The following is a 24,028-nucleotide window of genomic DNA, read 5'->3' on the forward strand; positions in this document are numbered from 1 at the left end:
CCATTTTTCTTTGTAAATATCTTGTGTTTCAATGTGGGCACTTGCAGCTTTTACACAGGTGCAGCTTATGTATGTACCAAATGGTATTTCCTTTAGAAATTTATAGGGTTAAGCTTATAATATATCGTAGTAGTAGTATTTGAACACTCTGCTATATTGCAAATTTTCCCACTTAGAAATCTTGGAGTGGTCTGAAATTTTCATCATAGGTGCATGTCCACTGTGAGACACTTGAGAAAACCAATGTTACTACTTGGTACAGTAGCCTTTTTTTGCAATTACAGAGGTCAAAGATTTTCTGTAGTTGTTCATCTGGTTTGCACACACTCCCGGAGGGATTTTGGCCCACTCCTCCACACAGATCTTTTCTAGATCAGACAGGTTTCTGGACTGTCGCTGAGAAACATGGAGGTTCAGCTCTCTCCAAAGATTTTCCATTGGGTTTAGGTCTGGAGACTGGATAGGCCATGCCAGAGCCTTGATATGCTTCTTGCGGAGCCACTCCTTGGTTTCATGTTGAAAGACCCAGCCAAGACCCATCTTCAATCGTCTAACTGAGGGAAGGATATTGTTCTCCAAAATCTCCAAATAGATGGCACCGGTCATTCTGTCCTTAATAAAGTGCAGTCATCCTATCCCATGTGCAGAAAAACGCCTCCCAAATCATGATGCTTCCACCCCCATGCTTAACGGTCGGGATGATGTTTTTGGGATGATATTCCTCATACTTCCTCCTCCAAACACGGCGGGTGGAATGAAGACAAAAAAAAAAATTATTTTGGTCTCATCTGACCACATAACTTTCTCCCATGACTGCTCTGACCATCCATGACCATGGACAATTTTAAGACGGGCCTGGACATGTGCTAATTTAAACAGAGGAACCTTCCGTACCATTCATGATTTTAAACCATGACATCTTAGTGTATTACAAACAGTCACCTTGGAAACGGGTGGTCCCAGCTCTTTTCAGGTCATTGACGAAGTCCTGTCGTGTAGTGCTCTTGGGATGGAACTCATCATTCGTCTTCCTCCAAACACGGTTCGTGGAATTATGACCAAAAAGTTAAATTTTTGTCTAATCTGACCACAAAACCTTCTCCCTTGACTCCTCTGTATCATCCAAATGGTCATTGGCAAATTTAAGACAGGCCTTGACATGAGCTGGTTTACGCAGGGGAACTTTCCATGCCATGCATGAATTCAAACCATGACATCTTAGTGCATTACCAACAGTCAGCTTGGAAACCGTGGTCCCAGCTGTCGTGTAGTCCTAGGCTGATTCCTCATCTATCTAAGGACCATTGAGACCCCAACGAGGTGATATCTTGCATGGGGCTCCACTCTGATAGAGATTGACCATTTTCTAATGGTTGCTCCAACAGTGGACCTTTTTCACCAAGCTGCTTGGCAATTTCTCCGTAGCCCTTTCCAGCCGTGTGGAGTTGTACAATTTTTGTCTCTGGTGTCTTAGGACAGCTCTTTGAGCTTGGCCATGTTACAAGTTTAAGTCTTACTGATTATGTGGGGTGGACAGGTGCATCTAATTCAGCATAAAACATGGAGTGGAGGTGAACTTTTAAAAGCAGACTAAAAGGTCTTTGAGGGTCAGAATTCTCGCTGATGGACAGGTGTTCAAAAACGTATTTGCAGCTGTAACACACAAATCGTTAAAAAAATCATGTATTGTGATTTCTGGATTTTTCTTTTTAGATTATCTCTCTCACAGTGGACATGAACCTATGATGAAAATTTCAGACCCCTCCATGATTTCTAAGTGGGAGAACTTGCAATATAGCAGGGTGTGAGTATATATATATATATATATATATATATATTATATATATATATATTTTTTTTTTTTATATGGCAGCACAGTGGATCAGATGGAAAACATTGTCCTCACAGTTCAATCCTGGACTCACCTGTGTGGAGTTAGCATGTTCTCCCAGTTTCTGCGTGGGCTTTCTCCATGTACTCCGGTTTCCTCCCACATCCCAGAAGCATGCAACATGGGTGTGGGTTGATGCTGACAGCATCCTTCATTCGCACTGGGTGTTTTCTTTTTTTTTTGTCTGTGTAGTTATTACTATTGATCTGGACACTGGGAAAGTTAATGGGCTTTGCATCTCATAATGAAGACCACAAGCTATAAAATAAATAAGGCCCTGTGAGAACCTTCCCAGTCAGGTCAAATTATTAATATGCCACTTCTCCTCCCTATCAGGTTGCAGAACAACAGAAACAATCAGTTCCTAAATAAAATTTCCTAAATTTTGCTCGATACAGGTGTGTCAAACATACGGGGGAAGAAAAAAATAAAGTAAAAATCAGATGATTAGGTGGTTCAGTCTAACCCTCAGGAAGAATTTGAAATGGCAGAATAGTGTTCCTACAATGCAGTTTGGGAAGGGAATTGGTCAGCTTGATACTATTATAGATTATATTCTTGATGAAACCTTATGGATTTACATTATGTGAGGGAATTAAAACACAATGGGAATTGTTTCCTGAAACTATTATCTTCAATAGAGCATCTCCAGTATGCACTCGGGATCGCAAAAAACCGCTCACTTTCATAATCGGTTTTAACCGAACACCTGTAGCAAAAAAAAAACGATTAACTGGTTTTAAAATCGGTACCATTGTGGTGTTTACATAATTCACCCGCGGGACCTCGAGTTGGGGTGCGGGGTTCCGCACGGACTGTTTTTGTTGTTACTCTTGCAGAGTGACGAGTTCAAAGAGTTCCCGCCGTTATGCAAGTAGTGTTTTGATGTCTCTCAATAAAAGAAGTTTTGTTCCTGGGTCCGACACTCAGCCTCCGACTCCTTTTCTCCGGCGCTACACCATTGATCGTTAATTTACTCCGCGGTAACGGGGTAGTTTGTATACAATATTGACAAACAAGCTTGTTGAATGTGGCTTTCAACAACGCACTTGTTAAATTGTTGTTCTTTTTTTGTAAAAATGTTTTAATGTTAACATTCTTGAAAAAAGTGGAAATGATATTGAAAACATAGCGCAATGTGGAATACCGGAACCGGAAGAAATTATTGGAAATTTTAGCCGATTTAGAAAGTCCGATTACGGTTTTAAACAATCGAAAACCGGTTATAACCGATTAATTGTAACCGTTTGCAATCCCTGGTATGCACTCATCTGTAACACATCCTTCAAGAGAGAAAAGTTGGTGTCTTACGTCTCAAAGTATGTCAAGAGACCAAAAAGCTTTAAAAATACAAAGGGAAATGTTTTTAAAGATAATTTCTACAAAGAAGGGCAAAGACTGAGAATTATCTAGCACTTGTATTTATATAGCAATATAATTATTACTATTTTTAATACCATTTTGTTTTTCCTGAATTATTGGACATGGTTAAAATCCTCATAGTTCTAAGGAATGGTGTTCAAATACCGACGCTACCTATGTGGAAATGGCATGCTCTGGGATGTTCTCCCTATCCACCCATCCATCCATCCATCCATCCATCCATCCATCCATCCATCCATTTTCTGAGCTGCTTATCGTCACAAGGTTTCTCCGGGTACTCTGGTTTTCTCGCACATCCCAAAAACATGCGGGGTAGGTTGACTGAAGACTCTAAATTGCCCATAGATGTGATCCTAGTGAAGATAAGCGGTACCCCACATATTTACAGGAAGGAAAATTTGAGCACCCTGCGATTATCCAAGATCTCCCACTTTCAAATCCCAGAGAGGTCTGAAGTTTTCATCAAAGTTGCATGTCCACTGTGAGAGACAATCAAAAAATAAATGTAAATCACAATGTGTGATTTTTAAAAATAATTTGTATGTTACTGCTGCAAGTAAGTATTTTAACACCTGCCAACAAGCAATAATTCTGGCATTAAAGACCTGTTACTCCATCTCTAAAACATCAACCTACAATCCACTTGTTATTCTAAACTAGAAGCACATTTGAGATCATTCACTGCGTAAAGACACCTGTCCACACCACACAATTAGTAAAACTCCAACTTCTAACATGTCTAAGAACCAAAGAGCTGTCCAAAGACACCAGAGTCAAAATTTTAGACCTCCACAAGGCTGGAAAGGACAATGGGGCAACTGCCAAGCTGCTTGGTGAAAAAAAGATCAACTGTTGGAAAAAACTTTTACAAAAGAGAGGAAGCTAAAAAGTGTCAATCTTCCTTGGACTGGGGCTCCAAGCAAGATCTCACCTCGTGGGGTGTCAATGATACTAAGAAAGGTGATGAGCTACACGAGAGGAGCTGGTCAATGACCTGAAGAGAGCTAGCATTACTGTTTCCAAGGTTGCTGTGAGTAATACAGTAAGACGTCATGGTTTAAAATCATGAATGGCACGGAAGGTTCCTCTTTTTAAATCAGCACATGTCCACGCCCGTCTTAAAATTGCCGATGGTCATGGATGGTCAGAGGAGTCATGGGAGAAAGTTATGTGGTCAGATGAGACCAAAATAGAACTTTTTGGTCTTCATTCCACCCGCCGTGTTTGGAGGAGGAAGTATGAGGAATATCATCCCAAAAACATCATCCCTACCGTGAAGCATGGGGGTGGAAGCATCATGGTTTGGGAGGCGTTTTTCTGCACAGGGGATAGGATGACTGCACTTTATTAAGGACAGAATGACCGGGGTCATCTATTTGGAGATTTTGGAGAACAATATCCTTGCCTCAGTTAGACGATTGAAGATGGGTCATGGCTGGGTCCTCCAACATGACAATGACCAAAAGCACACAGCCAAGTTAAATAACCAAGGAGAGGCTCCATAAGAACCATGTTAAGGCTCTGGAGTGGCTTAGCCAGTTTAAAGGCCTAAGATCAATAGAAAATCTTTAGAGGGAGCTCAAACTTCAGCGTTAAATAGTTTATTTAAGTCTGTAATACATAATCATAAAAGTAATAAAGTGTTATGCCCTCATTGAGCATTTATTTTAGTTGGGTGAGGGATTCTGTTCTGACAATTACAGGGACCAGGACAATCGTGTCCTGTGGCCTGTCCCGAAATAAATATTACCGCTACATCTGTACATGCACAAACATTATTATTGATTGTTGTCAAGACATTTTTTTTTCGTAAAACAATACAAGTAAATCAATAAAAGTCCAAACCTAGCAAAGTAGAAATACCGCATAATTCCTAATATTTTGAGCATATAGATAGGCAGCAAATTGGTGATCCACATTGTACATTGGTAGAAGGGTTTTCCTGATTTTTCAAGGTCAACTTTGCGTGTGCACATTATACTTCAGGATGCATTTTACATGAGAAATTACAGTAAGCCTTGTTTTTCAAGCCACTCATTGCTAGATCATTGTGTGTTGAATGAAAGTGTGTTCACGAGCGTCAGTGTAGTAGTGTAACTGAGCTATGTCAAGTCAAGTTACAGTTTCATGTTTTGCCATGTCTGATTTCTGACATCGTTTCATGTTTTTTGGACCTAGCCTCTGACTTTGGGATTTTTGTACCATCGCCCTGTAGGACTGCCGTCCCATGTATGAACTCTGCCTGCCAATAAACCTTCCTAAAATCCATACTTATGTCTTCGCTTCCTTAATCTGGGTCCTACCCTCTGCCTCATTCATGACAAAATCATGTTTATTTGTCCATCCATCCATTTTCTTAGCCGGTTATCCTCACAAGGGTCACGGGAGTGCTGGAGCCTTTATTAGCTGTCAATGGGCAGGAGGCAGGGAACTCCCTGAACTGGTTGTCAGACAATCATGAGGCACATAGAGACGGACAACAGTCACACTCACAACCACACTTAAAACTTCAATTTAGAGTGTCCAAATAATACATGTTTTTGGGATGTGGTAGGAAACCAGAGTGCCCAGAGAAAACCCAGGCAGGCACGGGGAGAACATGCAAACTCTACACAGTCGGGCCTGGGATTGAACCCTGGTCCACAGAACTGTGAGGCCAACGCTTAACAGCTGGACCACCATGCTGCAGTTTATCATCTCTGCAAATGTTCCAATGTTTCACCATGCGAGACGCCATCATGAATGTTGATCTCATTATGCAAATGGCGGCACCACATGCTTGAGACAGAGTAAAAATATTTTGTAAAAAAAAAAAAAAAAAAAAAAAAAAAAAACCCTCATCTACCAACCTTAATTCTAATTCTGAAGTACAGGAAATCACAACCATGACATTTTTTGGGCCCAATATAAGTTTAACTTGTGCACGTTCTGAAGTGAAACCGTGATACATTTCAAACAGAACCTCTTCTGACTAATAGTTGGTGTCCTGTGCTATGTTGCTGTGTTTGCTGTCAGAGTGAGTGATTATTTTTCCTGAACAGGTACACTTGAAGAGTTTGTTTTCAAAATGAGACATATGCGTTTTTTTTCATTTTGAGAAAAGGGCTTGGTATTGAAGTGAAAACAATAAACTCAATTTATGTTTCTAACTATTGGGGGATGGAAAGAGATGCTAAAAAGTAACTAAACACCATACTACAAAAAAATATTGGCTTTAATATTCACCGAGTTTTTTTGATGACAAATTTCATTTTTTCTCCAAAATGAGACATATCCAAACATTCTATTCTTGGCAAAGTGAGACATATCCAAATTTCGACTCAAACCTTCAGGAGCAGCTGTATTTTTTTTTAAAAAAATCAGTTGCTTTTGATAGGCAATCATGAAAACTATTTGCCTTTCAACATTTCAAGCATTTTAAAATAATATTTAAGACCATTACCACCACATTTAGAGAGTTAGGTATCAGAAATAAGGGTCAGTCACCAGTCACAATTTTCACAATTAGCTCACTAATGTCAGATGTTGAAAAAGGAGATGAAAAAAATGGGAATTTCTTTTAAAAAGGTGTTTTTCAGTTATTTAGAAACTGTTTGTTTTTTCAGTATGAGGTCTTGGAAAGGCTTAGTTTACATCATTGTAATTTTGTGTATCTGTATGCGATTCTACAATCCGACATCTGCAGGCATTGTGTCACTCAGTTGATTAATTTTGTTTATAAGTTGATGTGAGATCATTAAGAAAGTAAACTGCTTCAACCAAGGTTAATATGGGTTGCGAGGAATACCAGCAGAAAAAAAATAGGTAGTCGATCTCATACACACATCTCCAAAATGAAATCAGTTTCAAACTCACAAATTCACTGTTTGAAATCTGACTCATTGAGTCTGCTTTCTTTCGATTTTATTTATAGCTGTCGCTGTCGGGGGAAAGAACACTGCAGAATAGGATATAAGTCTGTAGTAATAATAACAGTATTCATAATGCTCATAGACAGAAATTGAGTCTACTCCAAGGGTGTTGATTTCCTTTTAATGTCAACTTTTCTCAAGTCATAGCCGATAACTTTCCTTATAAAAAATGGCAAAAAAAAAGATTGCATGGAATTATAAAAAAATTTATTTATTCATTAATGATCGTTGGTGAAATATTTTGAACAACAAAATTACTATTCAAGCATTACACAATCAGACAAAACAGTATGTTTATTACATTCAGATACAATGGTACTTGGATGAGAACTGAATTATTAAATTGCAATAATTTCATAAAGAATTAAAATTAAATAGGAAAAGCACCCTCACAATGGGACATCCTGCAAGTAAACCAGCACAATCACTGATTCATTTATTCGATATTATCAAACATTGATAAACAAAATACAAGACTTAGTTCAGCTTGAAAGCAAGAAACACTTGAAGCGCTTCTTCTTTTCTGACCCCGTTTCCACTGGGTTTCTTTTCCTTCCCAGCTTCATTCTCTCCGGTGTCTCGTATATAAAATCAAACTCGGCATTAGCATCTCTCTCTCAAACGTGGGCGCAGCCATTTTGGATGATGATGTGGAAGATACCGGAACTTCCCTCTAGACGAATTTTGATTGGATGCTGCTTGCTTCAGCAGCGCACGCTGATTGAACGAAATTATGTCTAAATAAGATCTCGATATGTCGCATTTTGAAATAAAACGCGATCTTCCTTGGCTGATATAGAACGATATGTAGCACTTTGAACAAAAATCAGAGTATCCCGATAACTACCATTCGGAGCTGGATAATTTTGGCGCGAGTTTCGTAAATCTGAAAAAATGCCTATGTCGCGTTTTGAAAACAAACTCTTCACTTTGAAAAGAAATTATTTTGCACTACAACACTAAACCACTCTGCTTCATCTGTATTTGCAAGTCGACATATGTCATATGGGCACGATAAAGAGAGATTTTATTTAGGAAGAGAATAAGCGCAGTAAAACATAATAAATCATTCACACTGATGAAAAGTGCTGACAAAATAATAATAATAATAATAATAACAAAAATAATAATCAGCATTGTGATAAATTGCGAGATCTTTGCAGTCTGTATGTTATCAGCAGAGTAATGTATGTTTATAAGCCAATGAGAGACTTACCAGCCACATTAACTTTTTCTGGATTGGTGGAGCTTGGTGTGGAGGTGCTGGAGCCATTGGTTAGAATACTTCCGCTGCTGTTGTAGATGTTCTCAACCTTTGACTCCAGCTTGGCCAGCCTCAGCATAATGTTATCAAGCAGAACTGCAAGGGTCTTCTTTAAGTCTGCAAGTAATGAGCATCATTGCAGTCAGGCACAACAAATTAATTGTCTTTTAATCACACAACCAATAAAAACATACTAATACGAACTCATCTGGCTGAGATAAGGCTGGAAAATTAATTTAAATTTGATCATTATTTGATTTTGCCTCCTCCTGATAATAGTCATTATACTCAAATAAAAAAGAACCAGACCACAATGTGTATGCACCTGTGTTGCACACAGCTGCATCAAGTGTGACGTATGTAACCAAAAATATGTTCACTGCAAAAAAGATTTCCAAGCAAAAATGACAGTTTGTATTTTAAGACTGAAAAAAAAAAAAAATCTAAGAAATCTCAGAAAATGAATTCAACGCTTTGCTCCAGCACTTCTATCCAGCAGCACCTAGATGATATGCGGATCCCACGTGATCACAGAAATCGTTTGCTAAAGTGCTAACAGTAGGAGTGAATATTGCTTGTTCCTAAAGTCATTTGACACTCCAGTTTAAGTTTACTAGAAATCTAAACTCAAAAGAATAAAACCTATTGAATATTCAAATATATCAAAACCTTGGGTTTTTTCTTTTTGTTTGTAAAACAGATAAATAAAAAATGCTAGCTATCACACAATGAATGAAAAACCTCCATTGAGGTACAGAAAATTACCATTGAACTTGTTGCACTTATCGAATGGACCGGTATCCTCTGTGGGCAAACCCGTAGGGGTCGATTGAGGGAGGGAGTGAGCACCTGATTTGACGTGCAACTAGCCTCTCAAAGCACTTCATGATCACAAGTGTGAGTGCAACAGGCCTATTTCAGACTGTCAATGGCTGATTTTTGGGGGACAGGGATGATTGTTGCAAATTTCAGGCACTGTACTTCTGCAAAATGATAACACGACAGTTGTACATCACTTAGTCGGCTTCGTAACCACTGAAGCAAACATTGTGACAACAAGTGGGTAGTAAGAAATATGACTAGAACATCTACGCATTACATATTTTGTGTTCAATTACAGTTAGTGCGTTTATTCTTAATTTGGAGTACTTCTATGCTGAAAAACAGCATCTAATAAGATAAGATGAGATGTAACGTGCACATTATTCCTTTAAAGTCTTAATGAGTTTGCTTTCAATACTCTATGAATAATTTTTACCTGATAGTTTTACAACAAACAAAAGGAATTTTGGAAATGTCACCTGAACTGTCCAGTATCCAGGTACCGCGATTTATTGTCTATAATGCAAACCAATGTATAATACAGATCTCCCAAGTTGATCTCAGAACTCTGGAAAACCCTTCTACCTACAGTAACCCTTGGACCCTTCACATCCTGGGTAGCAACTCTTCCAACTCCTTCCCTCGGGTAGGTTCTACTGAGAAATGCAAACCAAAACAAGCAGGCACTCTAACAGATTCTTCTCCCTCAAAATTAACTTCTTAAACAGCTAACTTAAATTCAACTGCAACGTACTGCCATTTATTTATCGTCACATTCTGGCAGTTCAACTATTATTATTATTCTGTATTTCATACGTTACTCATCCACACACTGTAGTAGTCTGTCCACTGCAAATATGTTTACCAATACTAGCTTCTCGTACATCTGCAACACAATTGACAGTCACAGATTATTGCATGACTAGTCACTTTAAACTGCATACATACCTTGAAGTCTTAACGCCCTTTGCAGAATGGTCAATGCACTAGACGATTGCTCTATTTGGCACTAACTACTAGAGGATTCTATTTTTACCAATATAATCAAAACGTCAAGTATTAGCTGTATTTTGCTAGGTTTTTTATTTAAATAATTATTCTGAAATTTATTTGTAATGATAATAAAATGAAAACCTGAACTTGAAACCCTTTATTTGAAGACATATCTTTTAAATGTACTTTTATTTAGAAATTCACAACACTACTTTTATTATATAAATGAGACAACAGTTGTTCTCATAAGTTTAATTACCCAAGCAAGAATTTCTAAGATGGCTACAATTATTTCAAGAAAACATGAAGGAATGGGGGAAACATTTCATTTTTTAAAAGTGGGATTCAAATTAAACTGTCAAACATTTCAGAAAAGATTTACCACTAAGCAAAGCAAAAATAATTTATGATTGCTGTTCAGTCAGTTGTATAAAAAAAAAAAAAAATCATAATAGAAAAAAAAAAAAATTCTGCAACGGAATGTAAACTTATTAGGACAACTGTACATATATCGACTTATACATACTCCCCCCTGTCATATTGGAAAACATATTCTACAGCTTTTTCATAACCACCAGGCGGCGATGGGATACTGGAATGAAAGTGCGCATCTTTATCATTACTTCGAGATCTGGGGTGCTCAATGCATCAATCACGAACGGATTATTGGTCGATTGCAGGACAACGTGGCAAAAAAAGGCGTCAGCCTACCATCCATCCCTTTGCTTGATTCAGGTGTCGCGTCGATTGACAGAAAGTCGGTTTCACCTATCCTGGGCTTTTCTGACATGTCACTGTGCATGTGGACATTACGGCACATTCTAGCAAGCCAGCGAATTGGCTTCCAATTTTATGTCTTCTCAACGTAAGGGTATTAAAAAAATGGGGGAGCTGGACCAAGTAAAAAAACACTGAAATGTACTGAACGAGCCACCAAGAACTACCGGTACACGATGCAGTGAAGCCATGGCCGATGATTTGACCAAGCAACTTTGTAAAGACATCGCAGACTGCCAGTGCTTCTCACTGCAGCTGCATGAGTCTCCAGATGCCCAGTTATGCATTTTTATTCTGATGGTGCTTTCTGATATGATCGAAAAAAGGAACTGTTCTGCCCATGAAAGAAACCACACAAGGAGAGGAAACAATTCAGTCTTTTAAAAACCAAGATTATTATTATTTTTATTTGTTTTGAGAAGATGGGTTAATTACAAGCTTTTTGGAAATGTATGATTTAAAACTGTTGAATTCATTGAATTATCATGTAAGAAGTTGGGAAAGCACCACTGAGCAATACAAAGCATGCAAGATAAATACCCCAACCTCACACCCAACCCCGTATGTCGATCAAGGGAGGCTGGCTGTTAGAAAGGTAGATTTTGAGGCAAAAAAGGTTTGGGCACCCCTGCTCTAATACGCACTATCGACAATGTTGGGAGAATAAGATATGAGTAATTGCTGTTAATTTCAGGGTGTACCCCACATCTTGCTCGAAGTTAGTTGGATAGATTTCATAGTCACACTGGTTGAATTTTTAGTTTATAAGTGACTGAATGGATTCCAAGCCACTGAATTGTTCTGGTTCACATCATTCCAGTCTTCTTGAAACTAATTCATGGTAAGAATCAAACTAATATTTAAACGAATCGTAACAGCCCTCATATTAAGTGATATGAAATACTTTTATTTTTCACTCCATATCACCCAGGCCCACATTTATGCAAACAATGCTCTCTATACAACAAGAACCAAACACGTTTCATAATAATAGTATGCTAAAAGGCTATATTTACTCAATGTAGCATAACCCTGTGCTGTGAAACAGGCTTCCATTTGTCCTTGTGCACAATGTCGACAGATAAACAAATGAAGAAACTTAAGGACACAAGGACTGTGCCTGTCCTAATATTTATTCATTCTGCTGAACAGTTGTGAAGTGCCACCTGGAGCCATAAGTAAAATTTTTCTTTAAAAAAAAAAAAAAAATTCCTCAACCATGAAAATGACAAGATTACAAGGGGACGTTGGACCATGGTATTTGTTATTATAGCAATAACACCAGCCTGTCATGCACTGACGTCTATATCACAACCAAATAACAAGAATTAGAGGAGCAATAAAGGTTTATACTATGCACAGCCCCTATCACACATCCAGTGTAACACTACACTACACTTTCAAGTTGTCAAGAAAAAGGTATCTAGTGAATGAACGCACATTTGTAATTCATAATTTGAGAGTAGGGCCTATTTCTGTAGAAGGTTTTTGTGTAAACCAACGATGACAACTACAGTAAATGCCCTGCTCCTTCCCTTGCCACCACCTGATGGAACAGACTAATGTTTCCCAACTTTCCTTCATGTTTATATTTACAGTATATTATTTAACTGGGGGGGGAATACACACACAAAAAAAACCCATTACATTCAAGTGGACATTTCATTCACCCTTCCTACTTTTTTGTCTGCATAGGAACTACTGGATGATTTGTGGCTATCTGGCTGATGTGACTAAACACTGTCATGTATTTAGCCAATAAACAGACAGACAGCAGAAAAGGACCAACTATGAACACAAAATTAGCGGGTACATTAATTTCCAAAAGAAAATAATACAACAGCCACACAGTAAGAACCCATTGGAAAAATGGAAATTAATTATTATGTCACCAGATATGTCAGGATGAGACACCTATGGTTGTTTGTTAGCAAATTAAATATTTATAATATCAGTGATGTTACTTTGCACCATCGTTTTCATTTTGGAGTTTTAAGATCTGCACAATAAATATCTAATTACGAAACTTAATAGATATCGTTTTGTTTTCTTTTTTTAAACTACATCTGGCTTTGCTAAGGAATTACCCAACCCATTCCATTTTATTTCCATTCTATATTTTTTTATAGTTTTAAGTTTATATTTTCATGTAGACTTTTACTGTGAAGGGATTCCCAGACCCACCTTAGAGGTCAAGTGTCATCCCTATAAACATTGTAAAATAGACATTGTAATAAAAAAAACATATTATTCACTTCAATGTCTGTACGAAAAAGTAAATATGAGCGGAGAGCGGGTCATCCATACGCAAAGATGCGGAAGTGTCATTTGACGACATCCAAGTGGTCACCATATTGGCTAAATCCCCAGTCCGTGATGTCACCCTGGACATTCGCCTTTGAAAACATGCGGTGAACTCTACTATGGGAGACGAACATGCCCCTTCTGACACGGAAGCTCTTTTCGAAGAAGAGAACATCACACAACCAAAAGAAGTTACCAGGGCAATATTACCCCATTTTTTTCCAGCCATATTCAGATAATATGTGATCACGGTCAAACCGCCTCCCCATCTGATCCACTTCTGCAGCGGAGATGAGCCATCGCGGCGGCGCGCCGCGTCAAGCCACCTCGAGCCAGCTACGACGAGCTACCCCAGCCGCCGGCCTTGTTGGCCCGGGTGGCTCGCTGCAGCCGGCTGGGGTGGCTCATTTTCGGCACTGAGGTGGCTTATTATGGCGCTGAGCTAAGCCGTTTTACGGCGTTGTGGCCACCGCCGTCTGCGATGAACAACACCGTCCAGCCAGGGCGCTTAACGGCGTTGTCATCGCACGCAGCTGAGTGCGGCATTATCGGCAGTGTTGTTCAGAGCCGCCGCCGTGCACGAGTCCAACGCGCAGCCTTTGCCGAAGCCCTGACCTGCGGAAGCGGCGCCTCGGCCGGGGTGGCTCATTTTCGGCGCAGAGGTGGCTTATCACGGAACCGAGCCAGGCTGCTTAACGGCGTAGTCGTCGCACACAGCTGAGTGCGGCATTGGTGGGAGCGTTGTTCATAGCGAGCTCGACGCGCACATCGACACATTTAACATGCCTGTCATACGTACGCGGCTCTTTTGTCACGTTCTGAGAGACCGATTACGTGATTATGCAAGCTCTCATCCTCTGCATCCGAACAATCCATTTTTCATGATCCGGGTCCCTTGCAAACTTATGAAGGGTAAATCCATCCTCCCGAGTGTTCAAGCAATGTCCAGCAATACAACGAGCCGGCATTTTGGCTAACACGAAGGAACAACGAGCTACCTTCTCGGAGGTAAAACTTATAGAAACAAAGTCCACTTGAGGGTGGTCCTGTCATGTACATCACTTCCTGTTTCTTCTAAAAAACAAATCCCTCAAGATGATTTTCATGACGGAAGTTACAAAAAGCTGTATATGTCAAAATCATGTTTTGTGGTAAAAAAATGCATGGGTCTGTGTCGGCTGCCGTTTTTTTCATTAATAATATAGTAAAAACCATACATTTCATGACAGTGGCCCTTTAAACTTTTGAAAACACGAGGGGGGTTGGTGGTGGCCGTAAATAGGAAGCCAGCTTGCTGTAACGCACCTTTACGTGCAATCGACATATTGGCCACACCTGAATCAAGCAACAAGATGGATGACAGGTTTTTTTTTTTTTTTTTTGGAAACAGCGTCACGCGATCGACCAAAACTGCCTTGTGAACAACTGGTCAATCGCTATCGGCATATTGAGCACCCCTGCCTGACTGGAAGAATCTTGAAACTTAAATTGAAGTTGAAAACTCTCCAAAATTTTGAGCTATAAAGTTTTAGGGAAAAATAATGCTTGAGAAGTCAAACTAAATTCATCACCTAAAAGTTATAATTTGTGATGTAGTTTTGATTTTGTGGCTAGCACCCCATGACCATAACCAGGATAAGCGGTGTTGAAAATGGATGCATGAATAGCATTTACTCACCATAAGCAGTCATGGTACCCACATAAGGCCCATCCATGACACTTTGATTTTCCTCAGCTAGCGCCTTGATGTATCGCTTGCTGAGGTCCAGGATCTGTTGTCGAAGCATAGCGCTGTTCTCATGGCTGGCTCGCTGCTGGATGGTGAAGTGTAGCAGCATCATTCCCCAGATGAACCCAAAGCTGACCAAGAAGAAGCCAAGCTTTTGGGACGACAGCTTCCACAAGTAAGGTGTAGCCATGCTCACGACGCAGTGAGCCTATAATTCTATGATTGAACTGTAGGACAACTGCAAAGGTCCAGGTGGGGATCAGGAGGGGTGGTTTGGCATAGCTGTCACTTTGCAAGGCTGCAATGTTTGTTGGGTGCAGGTCCTCAACTTCTTTTGCCCATGTTGATGACAAAGCACCATCTCAGCTTCCAACCTTCTTCATTCTACAGCAGGAAAAACATGGGTCGGCAGATTTTCCAGATTAGTTGAATATTAATAAAACTGTGTTATTGACAGTCAGGAACAGAAAATTATACATGCTGTGGACATCCACTATTTGTGAATCCCACTAATTAGGGACCATGCCCAACCACAAATAATGAGAACCCGCAAATTAATTATAATTTTTTTTTAATCCAGGAGGTCAGAGGGACAATAAAACTAACAAAAAACCAATCAAAGAAATCAACAACCCTTGCATCGACACCTCCCTCCAACCCTGATAAAGTCTTGACGACACATCCAGTATGTTACAGATCTTCAGCTGAAGTCTAACAGGAACACTATCAGCAGTGTGTGCTGTGTGTGCATGTGTGTTATGTTATGTGCAGTGTTAATATGATCTTTCGATCTTAATAAATACAATATTCTTGAAAAAATAAAAAAAATTGTGATTTATTTAATTTCACCAAAATCTCCATCCATCCATCTTCTACCGCTTTTCCGGGTCGAGTCGTGGGGGAAGTCGCTTTAGCAGGGATACCCAGACTTCCCTTTCCACAGCCACTTCATTCAGGTATACCGGAGGGATTCCGAGGCGTTCCTAACTCAACCGAGAGAGATAGTCTCTCCAGTGTGTCCTGGGTCGTCCCCTAGTTCTCTTCCGGTGGGACGTGCCCGGAAAAAGTCGCCAAGGAGCTGTCCGGGAGGCATCAGATGCTCCAGCCACCTCATCTGGATCCTCTCAATCCAGAGGAACAGGGGCTTGACACTGAGCCCGTCCCATATGACCGATCTTCTCACCTTATCTCTAAGTGAGAGTCCAGACACTCTGCAGAGAGGCCAGTACCTTTCAGCTGCCTCGGGATTCCCACAGGCCAAAAATGCCCGACTGGACTCCTTCTCCAGCTTGACTGCATCCCTCATTGTTGGTGTCCACCAATGTGTTTAGGGGTTGCGGCTATGACAGGCACCAACCACCTTTTGGCCACAGCTTCGGTTGGCCGCCTCAGCAATGCAGGCGCAGAACATCGTCCACTCGGAATCAATCTCCCTCAGAACATGTTGAAATTCTTTCTGACAGGGGAATCTGCCAGGCGTTCCCAGCAGACCCTCACAATACATTTGGGCGAGCAAGATGTAATGCTTAAAAATATGTTTATATGTTAAAAAATACATTTGAAATCTACTGAAAAAATAAAAATCTGGAGCATAATTGTGTTTCTTGTCTTGTGCTGTTTGGTCCTTCAGGGACACAACTCCTTTCTTTTTTTTGATCGTAACTTTGGATGGTGACAGCTCAGCATTGAAGAGAGGTGCAAGTACTATTTATTGTGTGTTGTTTGCCCATGCCTCAGGTAGGTAGTGCTTCTCTTGACCGTGTGTGGCTTGATCTGTACCAAAAATCTATCAGCCTTGTTCAGACTGCCAGCCTTAAATTAGATTTTGGAACGAAAATAAAATTTGTCATCATTGAGCATGATGACTTGTAAACCACAGAGTTGGTTTAAAATCTGATACAAAATCAGATTTCTGGGAATGAGTCTAGTGTGCGCTCGCCTGTCTCTCAAATTGGACAAATCAGTTTTTGAGTAAGTTTTTATAGTTACATGCAGTGCTGTGAAAAAATTTTGCCCACCCTTTTCAAATCCTTGTATTTTTGCAGTATGACCCCTTTATGTGCCATAAAACCTGCCGAAAAAAAAGTGATTGTAAATTGGACAACCCCCCAAAAAGAGCATTGTTAACAAGCCTGATAATTAATGGGAAATATAAAAATAAATTGCAAAGTATGTGCAATCATGCTTCAAGATGGTCAAGAATTAAGACTTTGAGCTTCCATACACTGGAATTCATCCATCGATCATGGCTCCTACAGTGGTTGAAATTAGTATTTAACGTCACGATTTTTCCTTACTAAATATATTTCCAAAGGTGCTATTGGTTTGAAATTTTCACCAGATGTTTGTAACAGTCCAGTTAATCTATACATACAAAAAACGTAGAACAAATAAAATGAGAAATTCAGTTGTGTAATAATGTGAAATGACATGGAAAAAGTATTGACAGTTTAAGTCTTGAGACAGCTCATTGCTCTTACCTATCATGACATACCGTATGTCTTGACTTACATCTTGAAAATGAGATCTTTTTGTAGGCCATCAATTCGGACTGAAGCAGCTGACATTCATTTGCCCTGGCTAGGGGCTGGATTGCTGTTTGATTATTGACAGATTTTAGGTGTATATGTATAGGTGTCTTGGCTTTTGATGCCTTTTCCCACCTCCCTCACCTATTGTGTTCAATACTTTTTCCTGTCTCATTTCACATTTTTACACACAAATTAATTTCAGAGATTATTTTGTTGTATTTATTTTAACTCTTTTCTCTTTTCAAGAGATCTGAGTCACAGCTACTACCTGCAAATAAATAATTTGATAAAGAATATGAAGATATGTGTGCCCCCTAGCCCTTTTTGTGATTGTTTTAGCAGGCCTCCATTGGACCAGATCCATTCGAGTCTACCAAAACCAGATCTGCCGACGGGCATCCAAATCATTCAGATATAGCACATTATCAAATAATCAATTTCAGGAAACAATTTCATTCATCATTGGCAAGGATGGGCATTGGACCCTTGCATGACATCAAACCCGGTGACTTTATGCTTATTAAAAAAACGTCTGGCAGAAAATGTTGAGACATCACTGCTGGCTGGGGATTTTCCAAGTCCTTCTTGTGACCCACACTGCATTGGAAGTTGCTGAAATGTGCTTTCCCCACATCCTCATGCTTCATCACACCTTAAGTTTCTTTTGTCAGTCCACAATACCTTGATGAAATAGTCTTTGCTGAAACATGTTTCCTAAATTAATGTGACCCAAAATATAAATGGTTTTAAACCCACTCGTGATTCCAGTACGGTGCCATTATTTGGCCCAGTTCACATGCGGCCGGGAGCGAAATTTTGCTGAGCTTATTTGGTCAGTGTGTCTATAAGGGAAACGTATCAAAATCTTCTTGCCAATCTGTACCATGGACAACCTTTGTATCTAATTCCTCTCTGAACAATTCCCAAACTCTTTTTGACAGTACCTGCCTTCCTTATGTCAGCACCTGAATGGTTGGACCTTATCTTTTGCAGGAGTGTACCGGCTTTTTGGACACAATTTGTACAGGTCAGAGTGATCCGACTACACCTACCACTCATACATTATCTCTGCTATTAGAATATTCTTTTATTCATATAAAATATTAACATTAAAATATATGAATACCATATAATGTATATCATACGTATTCTACACACAATGAAATATGAGAATACATTGCCTTTTTTATTTTCACCAGAATAGACAAGTACAATGAGACTGAGATGTATAAATTATTTTGTTATTGTGCAATCAAAACTATAGTATGGACTCAATGAAGTATTCTCAAACGTGAATGATACTGTACTCAGGTTAAAATATTGCTTTGGTGGCTTTTATGCTTCCAACTGATTCGTTTTGTATTGTTTGTTGAGTTTTTCTTTAAACATTATTTCCGAGCTTACAAGATTTTCCGTAATGCTCATCTCCTCACTATGGTTGTGGGCTAGATGGTGCCCATCTCAGTTGATTGATCAAGGGGCGGCGTAGACCCTGATCTGATTACCAGCCAATCGCTGGGCACATAGACAACCATTCGCACTCACATTCACATCTATGGGAGATTTAGAGTCGCCAATTAACCTACCAAGCATGTTTTTGGAATGTTAGAGGAAACCAGAGTAACCATGCGACAACCCATGTGCACTCATTCACTTTTGATGGGCGTGATCACACCCGCGCACCATCACACTCGCAAATCTGCACAGTCGAGCATGAAAAATCATGCGCGTAAAATTTGTTACAAGTACAAAAAGTAGATATTGAAAACTTATTTGGTGTAGTCTTGACATTAATTTACATGTTTATTTCATAAACAGTGGTTAAAAAAAAAAAAAAAAAAAAAAAAAAACAAGCCTGATCCTAAACAATCAGTATTTGTCCGGAAACAGGAAATGCAAGTTAAGCGTAGTGAGCATGTTCGGAAGTTATGCTAAAAGCGTATTTTACGAGCGGCTTCACGTACTGTGAGTGCATTTAGGTCAAGTCATCAACATAATGAACTGTGTCAAAGGAAATTCAGTTACACCAGTGGTGCTCAATGCGTCGATCGCGAGACAGTTTTGGTTGATTGTGTGATGGTGTGCCCAAAAAAAAAAGGTGTTAAGACTATCATCCACCTAGTAGCTTCATTCAGGTGTGGCCAATACGTCGACCGCACGCACATAAAGGCGTGTTCTAGCAAGGCGGCCTCCTATTTCTGGCAGTCGCGGCGATGCGCGTGTGCACCCGCCAACCCCCGACCACGCCTGCCCCCCCTGAGCTAAGCTCAAGTGTCGTCAAACAGATGATTTTTGGTATATTATTAATGAAAAACCCACAGCCAATATGGTCCCATGTGTTTTTTCACCACAAAACATGATTTTGACGTATAAAGCTTTTTGTAACTCCTGCCATGAAAATGCTCTCAGGAATTTGTTGTCGAGAAGAAGCAGGAAGTGACGTAAAGGACAGTGGCGCCCCCTCGTGGACTCGTTTGTTTCCATTAGTTTTAACTCCGCGAAGGTAGCTCGTTGTTCCTTCGTGTTACCCAAAATGCCGGCTCATTGCATTGCTGGACATTGCTTGAACACTCGGGAGAATGGAATTACCCTTCATAAGTTTGTTCGTTGTGAAAAATCGATTGCACGGGTGCAGAAGACGAGATCTTCGTGGGTTCCAAATAACAGGTAGGTGTGTATACAGCTACTAAAAAAAAAAAAAAAAAACGTTTGGGGTGGACCACGTATTCGGTCTCTCTCATAACGTAACAAAAGATCCGCGTATGAAATGTGTTTATGTGCGCGTCGCCCAGCCAACAATGTCTCACTCAGCCTGCAACATAGCTCGGCTCCACCCCCTTCTTATATAGCACGGCGGGCCGAAACTCAGCCACACTGGCTGAGGTGCCGCGTTCGGCGGTCACATCTTCCGCGAAGGCTGCACGTCGGGCTTTGCGACGGGGGCGGCTCTGAAGAACCCAGCCGAGAATGCGTTACTCAGTCGCGTGCGAGCATGAAGCGCGCCAGCTCGACTGTGAACACTCGGCTCTGTCATAAGCCACACCGGCCGGCTGCGATGAGCCGCGATGGTTCATCTCCGCCGCGGAAATGGATCGGACGGGATGCGGTTTGGCCGTGATGGCATATCATCTGAATATGGCTCGAAACAATAGTGTAATATTGCCCCGGTAACTTCACTCGGTTGTGTGGTGTTGTCCTTTTCGAAAAGAGCTTCGGAAAAATCTGAATATCTCTGTTGTTCGGCTTCCATAGTAGCACTACGCGTTTCAACGGCGGAAGTGACGATGACGTCAAGGACAGATGACGCAACTAATATGGCGACCACTTGGATGTCGAGGGACACTCAATTGCGCACCTTTGTGCATGGATGACGCGCTCTCCGCTCACTTTTTTTTCCATATAGACATTGAAGTGAATACTGTAATATGTATTTTTCATTTCAATATCTATTTTAAAATATTTGTAGGGATGTCACCCGCACTTTAAGTACTAACGTTAGTCTGTCCATATGTCTAATCGCAAATGGTCATTTCCCCCCGTGATATCGCGTTATCTTGAAGTTGAAAACCTTTCCCCTCTACACGCTTTAGGAAGGTATAATCTACTGCTAGATTTCATCAATGGATTGACAATAGATTACAACAATAAATCATGATGGGAAAAAAAACGATTTGATTATATGAATATTTAGAATTGAAATAAAATGGAATATCTATTGACCTCTTTAAAAATGTTTGTCTCAGTCTGTGCAGTGTCAATAAATTAGGATTATGGTATTAGGTAATAACTACATACTCGGGGATAACAACTCAGTAAATTATTTTAAGGTCTTGAGATTCCATCCCTAATCACAGCCGCAACTTTATATCTGCGGGCATGACTGACCACACCCGTACATTTTTCAAATGTGAGTGACTGCATGTGGATACAGTGAGAAGGTGCAGACTGGCGAGGCCAGATAAGAACCTGAGTTCTCAGAACTGCAAGGCATATATGCTAAGCAGTTGGCCAATGTGCTGCCCAGGTATAAAAGTCAGAATTTTGCTATCATGGTGACACTGGTAAACAAGGCCGAGACCAAGTGTACATTATTACCACCTGCTCAGCCTAATAAAATCCAATAGGGATTCCAAAAAAAGACCAACAAATTGATCTTAAAAAGGGATTAATAAACACAGTGAATACCCATAAATTAGGGGTTTTTTTTAAATTTCAAAATCTAAAAGTATGTAGGTGTCTAGATAAAATGTTTATTCCATTAAAATACACAAAGGATAAATATTTAAAACTTAAAAAATTGAATTTCAGGCCAGGAGTATTTTAAATGATTGTTGTGCATTTTGACCAGCTATAACCACTGGTCAATTGAGGAGTTTACCTAATCCACCAAAGAATATGAAACTGGTTAATAATGTCGCATGGATTTTTAGCAAGAAACAGCATTTTGGTTTTTTTTAATAATTAGGCTTTCATATCTTTCCCGGTGAGTTCTAATCAGTTTGTTCTCTCTCATGAAATTGTCAGGACCGGGCCACAGGGCTGAGCGACGTAAAGGCTCAACTCCATTTCCAAACATGAGAAAATAGTTTTGAAGCCACTTACCAAAGGAGGGCCAATCCAGTAAAAAGACCTGAGCATGTTCCTAAAACTAAAATAGCATGCATTAAAGAGCTTGTTGAAGAACAACACTGCGCGGTAGTCAAAAGTGCTCTAAATGCAGGTTCTTGCATTAATTATGGATTAGCTACGAAGGAATATCTATTTTCACCTCAATATAAATAGGCTATCACAAAGTCTGATGTCTCTGTCTCATGTGAATTCACAATACTTGCCTCAGGAGTGCTGGGTTCATAGAACAGGTAACTGTTAATTATGAACTTAACATCTTTAAACCGTCGAAACTCTCCAGTTTGTAGCCAGAAACAATCATTTATACCATTTTAATGAATTGGCTCATCTCCCTGTTAGACATCAGTGTTGTAGCTGTTTAGCTTAAAACAAAAAAAAAAAAACATTGTACATTTTTTAACTGAATAAACAGTGGTATCACAGCAAGTGTTATATATATATTTTTAACTTGTCTTTACGTGACTTAAAAGGAGAAGTGCAACTGATACGATGACCCTGCTGCAATGGAGACAACTGTGGCTGTGTATCTTAATAGACCTGGTCATATATGCCCCGCCTGTTAATTATTCATTTATTCCTCCAGAGGAACAGCCACTCTTGCAACTTGGACACTTTGCTGGGGTCAGTTCAGAGTAACCAACACAGTTTGACAGGCACTCCCAGGAGTGCATTCACAAGATTAATTAGGGCTCCAGCAAAGTTTTACTTTGATTTGACGAGACACAACCAGGAGTGGGTAAACGCTATCCTGGAGGAGACATCCATCCCGCTCATCATTTCAATCCGACCCCGTACAAAAATGGTACCGGTACGCTAAAGAATCACCCAAATTAAATCAAAATTTGATGAGAGCATTTATTTGACCTTGTCCTGTAATGCTGAATGCTTTGACCAGGTTGTCCTCTAATGCCCAATAGAAATACCTTGACTTGACTTTGGCTGTTCTTTTTTTAACTCTGCTTCTGCGCTGAACGCTTCCTCAACCATTAGAGAGCAAAGAAATGTCGACAGAGTGAGTCCCGAGTTTTTAATATAGAATGTACTACTAAATACTTTTTCAAAAAAGTCCGGTCAATAGTTGTACATGTAATTTGTCAATAAAGCATTGCAGTTTTAGAGGAATATAACATCAGACATCACTCTTCTACCTAGCATGCTGATTATGCTAACGGCTAGTCAATACAGGAACTGATGGCTTTGGCTCCGTGGTTAAACTCAAGATTTCTTTCTCTCTCTCTCACTCACTCACACACTCACACACACACACACAACACACACACACACACACACACACACACACACACACACACACACACACCACACACACACACACACACACACACACACACACACACACACACACACACCACACACACACACACTTCAACAAATAAATAACTTCTGCACAAAATTTCCACAGGAACAAAAGAGGATGAGTACCAGTGCTACTGTAAAAATGCAGCGAGAGCCAAGATTCCAAATGAAACAAGGGAGGAAAAGGACTGGTAAAGAGAACCAGATTATTTCAGATAACATTTGCACAAAACTCCTAACTGACTTCAAATGGCCCTACCTCCCGCTACATCTTTAATGCAAACCGATGTTGTATACTTTTGTCATTAATAGGGGCGTCCAAAACCGATATTGCTATTGGCTATCAGTCTGAAATCGAAATGCACAATTATGTTGCCACCGATTCAATCCATACTAGTAGCAAGCTGCAGCTTTCACCCAACAATTTCAAAAACGAAGAAAAGCATATTGCTTAAATGATTTTTTTTTTTTAATGGAAGA

The 24,028-nt window shown here is 39.9% G+C and overlaps 1 protein-coding gene across 1 annotated transcript in view; it reads right to left on the reverse strand.

Moving 5' to 3' along the window:
- mgat5 (alpha-1,6-mannosylglycoprotein 6-beta-N-acetylglucosaminyltransferase) overlaps window positions 1–24,028 on the reverse strand; it is a 98,848-nt gene that overhangs the window by 70,520 nt on the left and 4,300 nt on the right. The window contains exons 2-3 of the mRNA XM_061802492.1: window positions 15,024–15,458; window positions 8,402–8,566 (exon numbers count right to left, since the gene is read on the reverse strand). Coding sequence (XP_061658476.1) covers window positions 8,402–8,566; window positions 15,024–15,264 — 406 coding nt within the window. The 5' untranslated portion in view covers window positions 15,265–15,458. The remainder of the gene's footprint in view (window positions 1–8,401; window positions 8,567–15,023; window positions 15,459–24,028) is intronic.

This window comes from Syngnathoides biaculeatus, chromosome 2 (genome assembly GCF_019802595.1).
Source record: "Syngnathoides biaculeatus isolate LvHL_M chromosome 2, ASM1980259v1, whole genome shotgun sequence".
Classification (NCBI taxonomy): domain Eukaryota; kingdom Metazoa; phylum Chordata; class Actinopteri; order Syngnathiformes; family Syngnathidae; genus Syngnathoides; species Syngnathoides biaculeatus.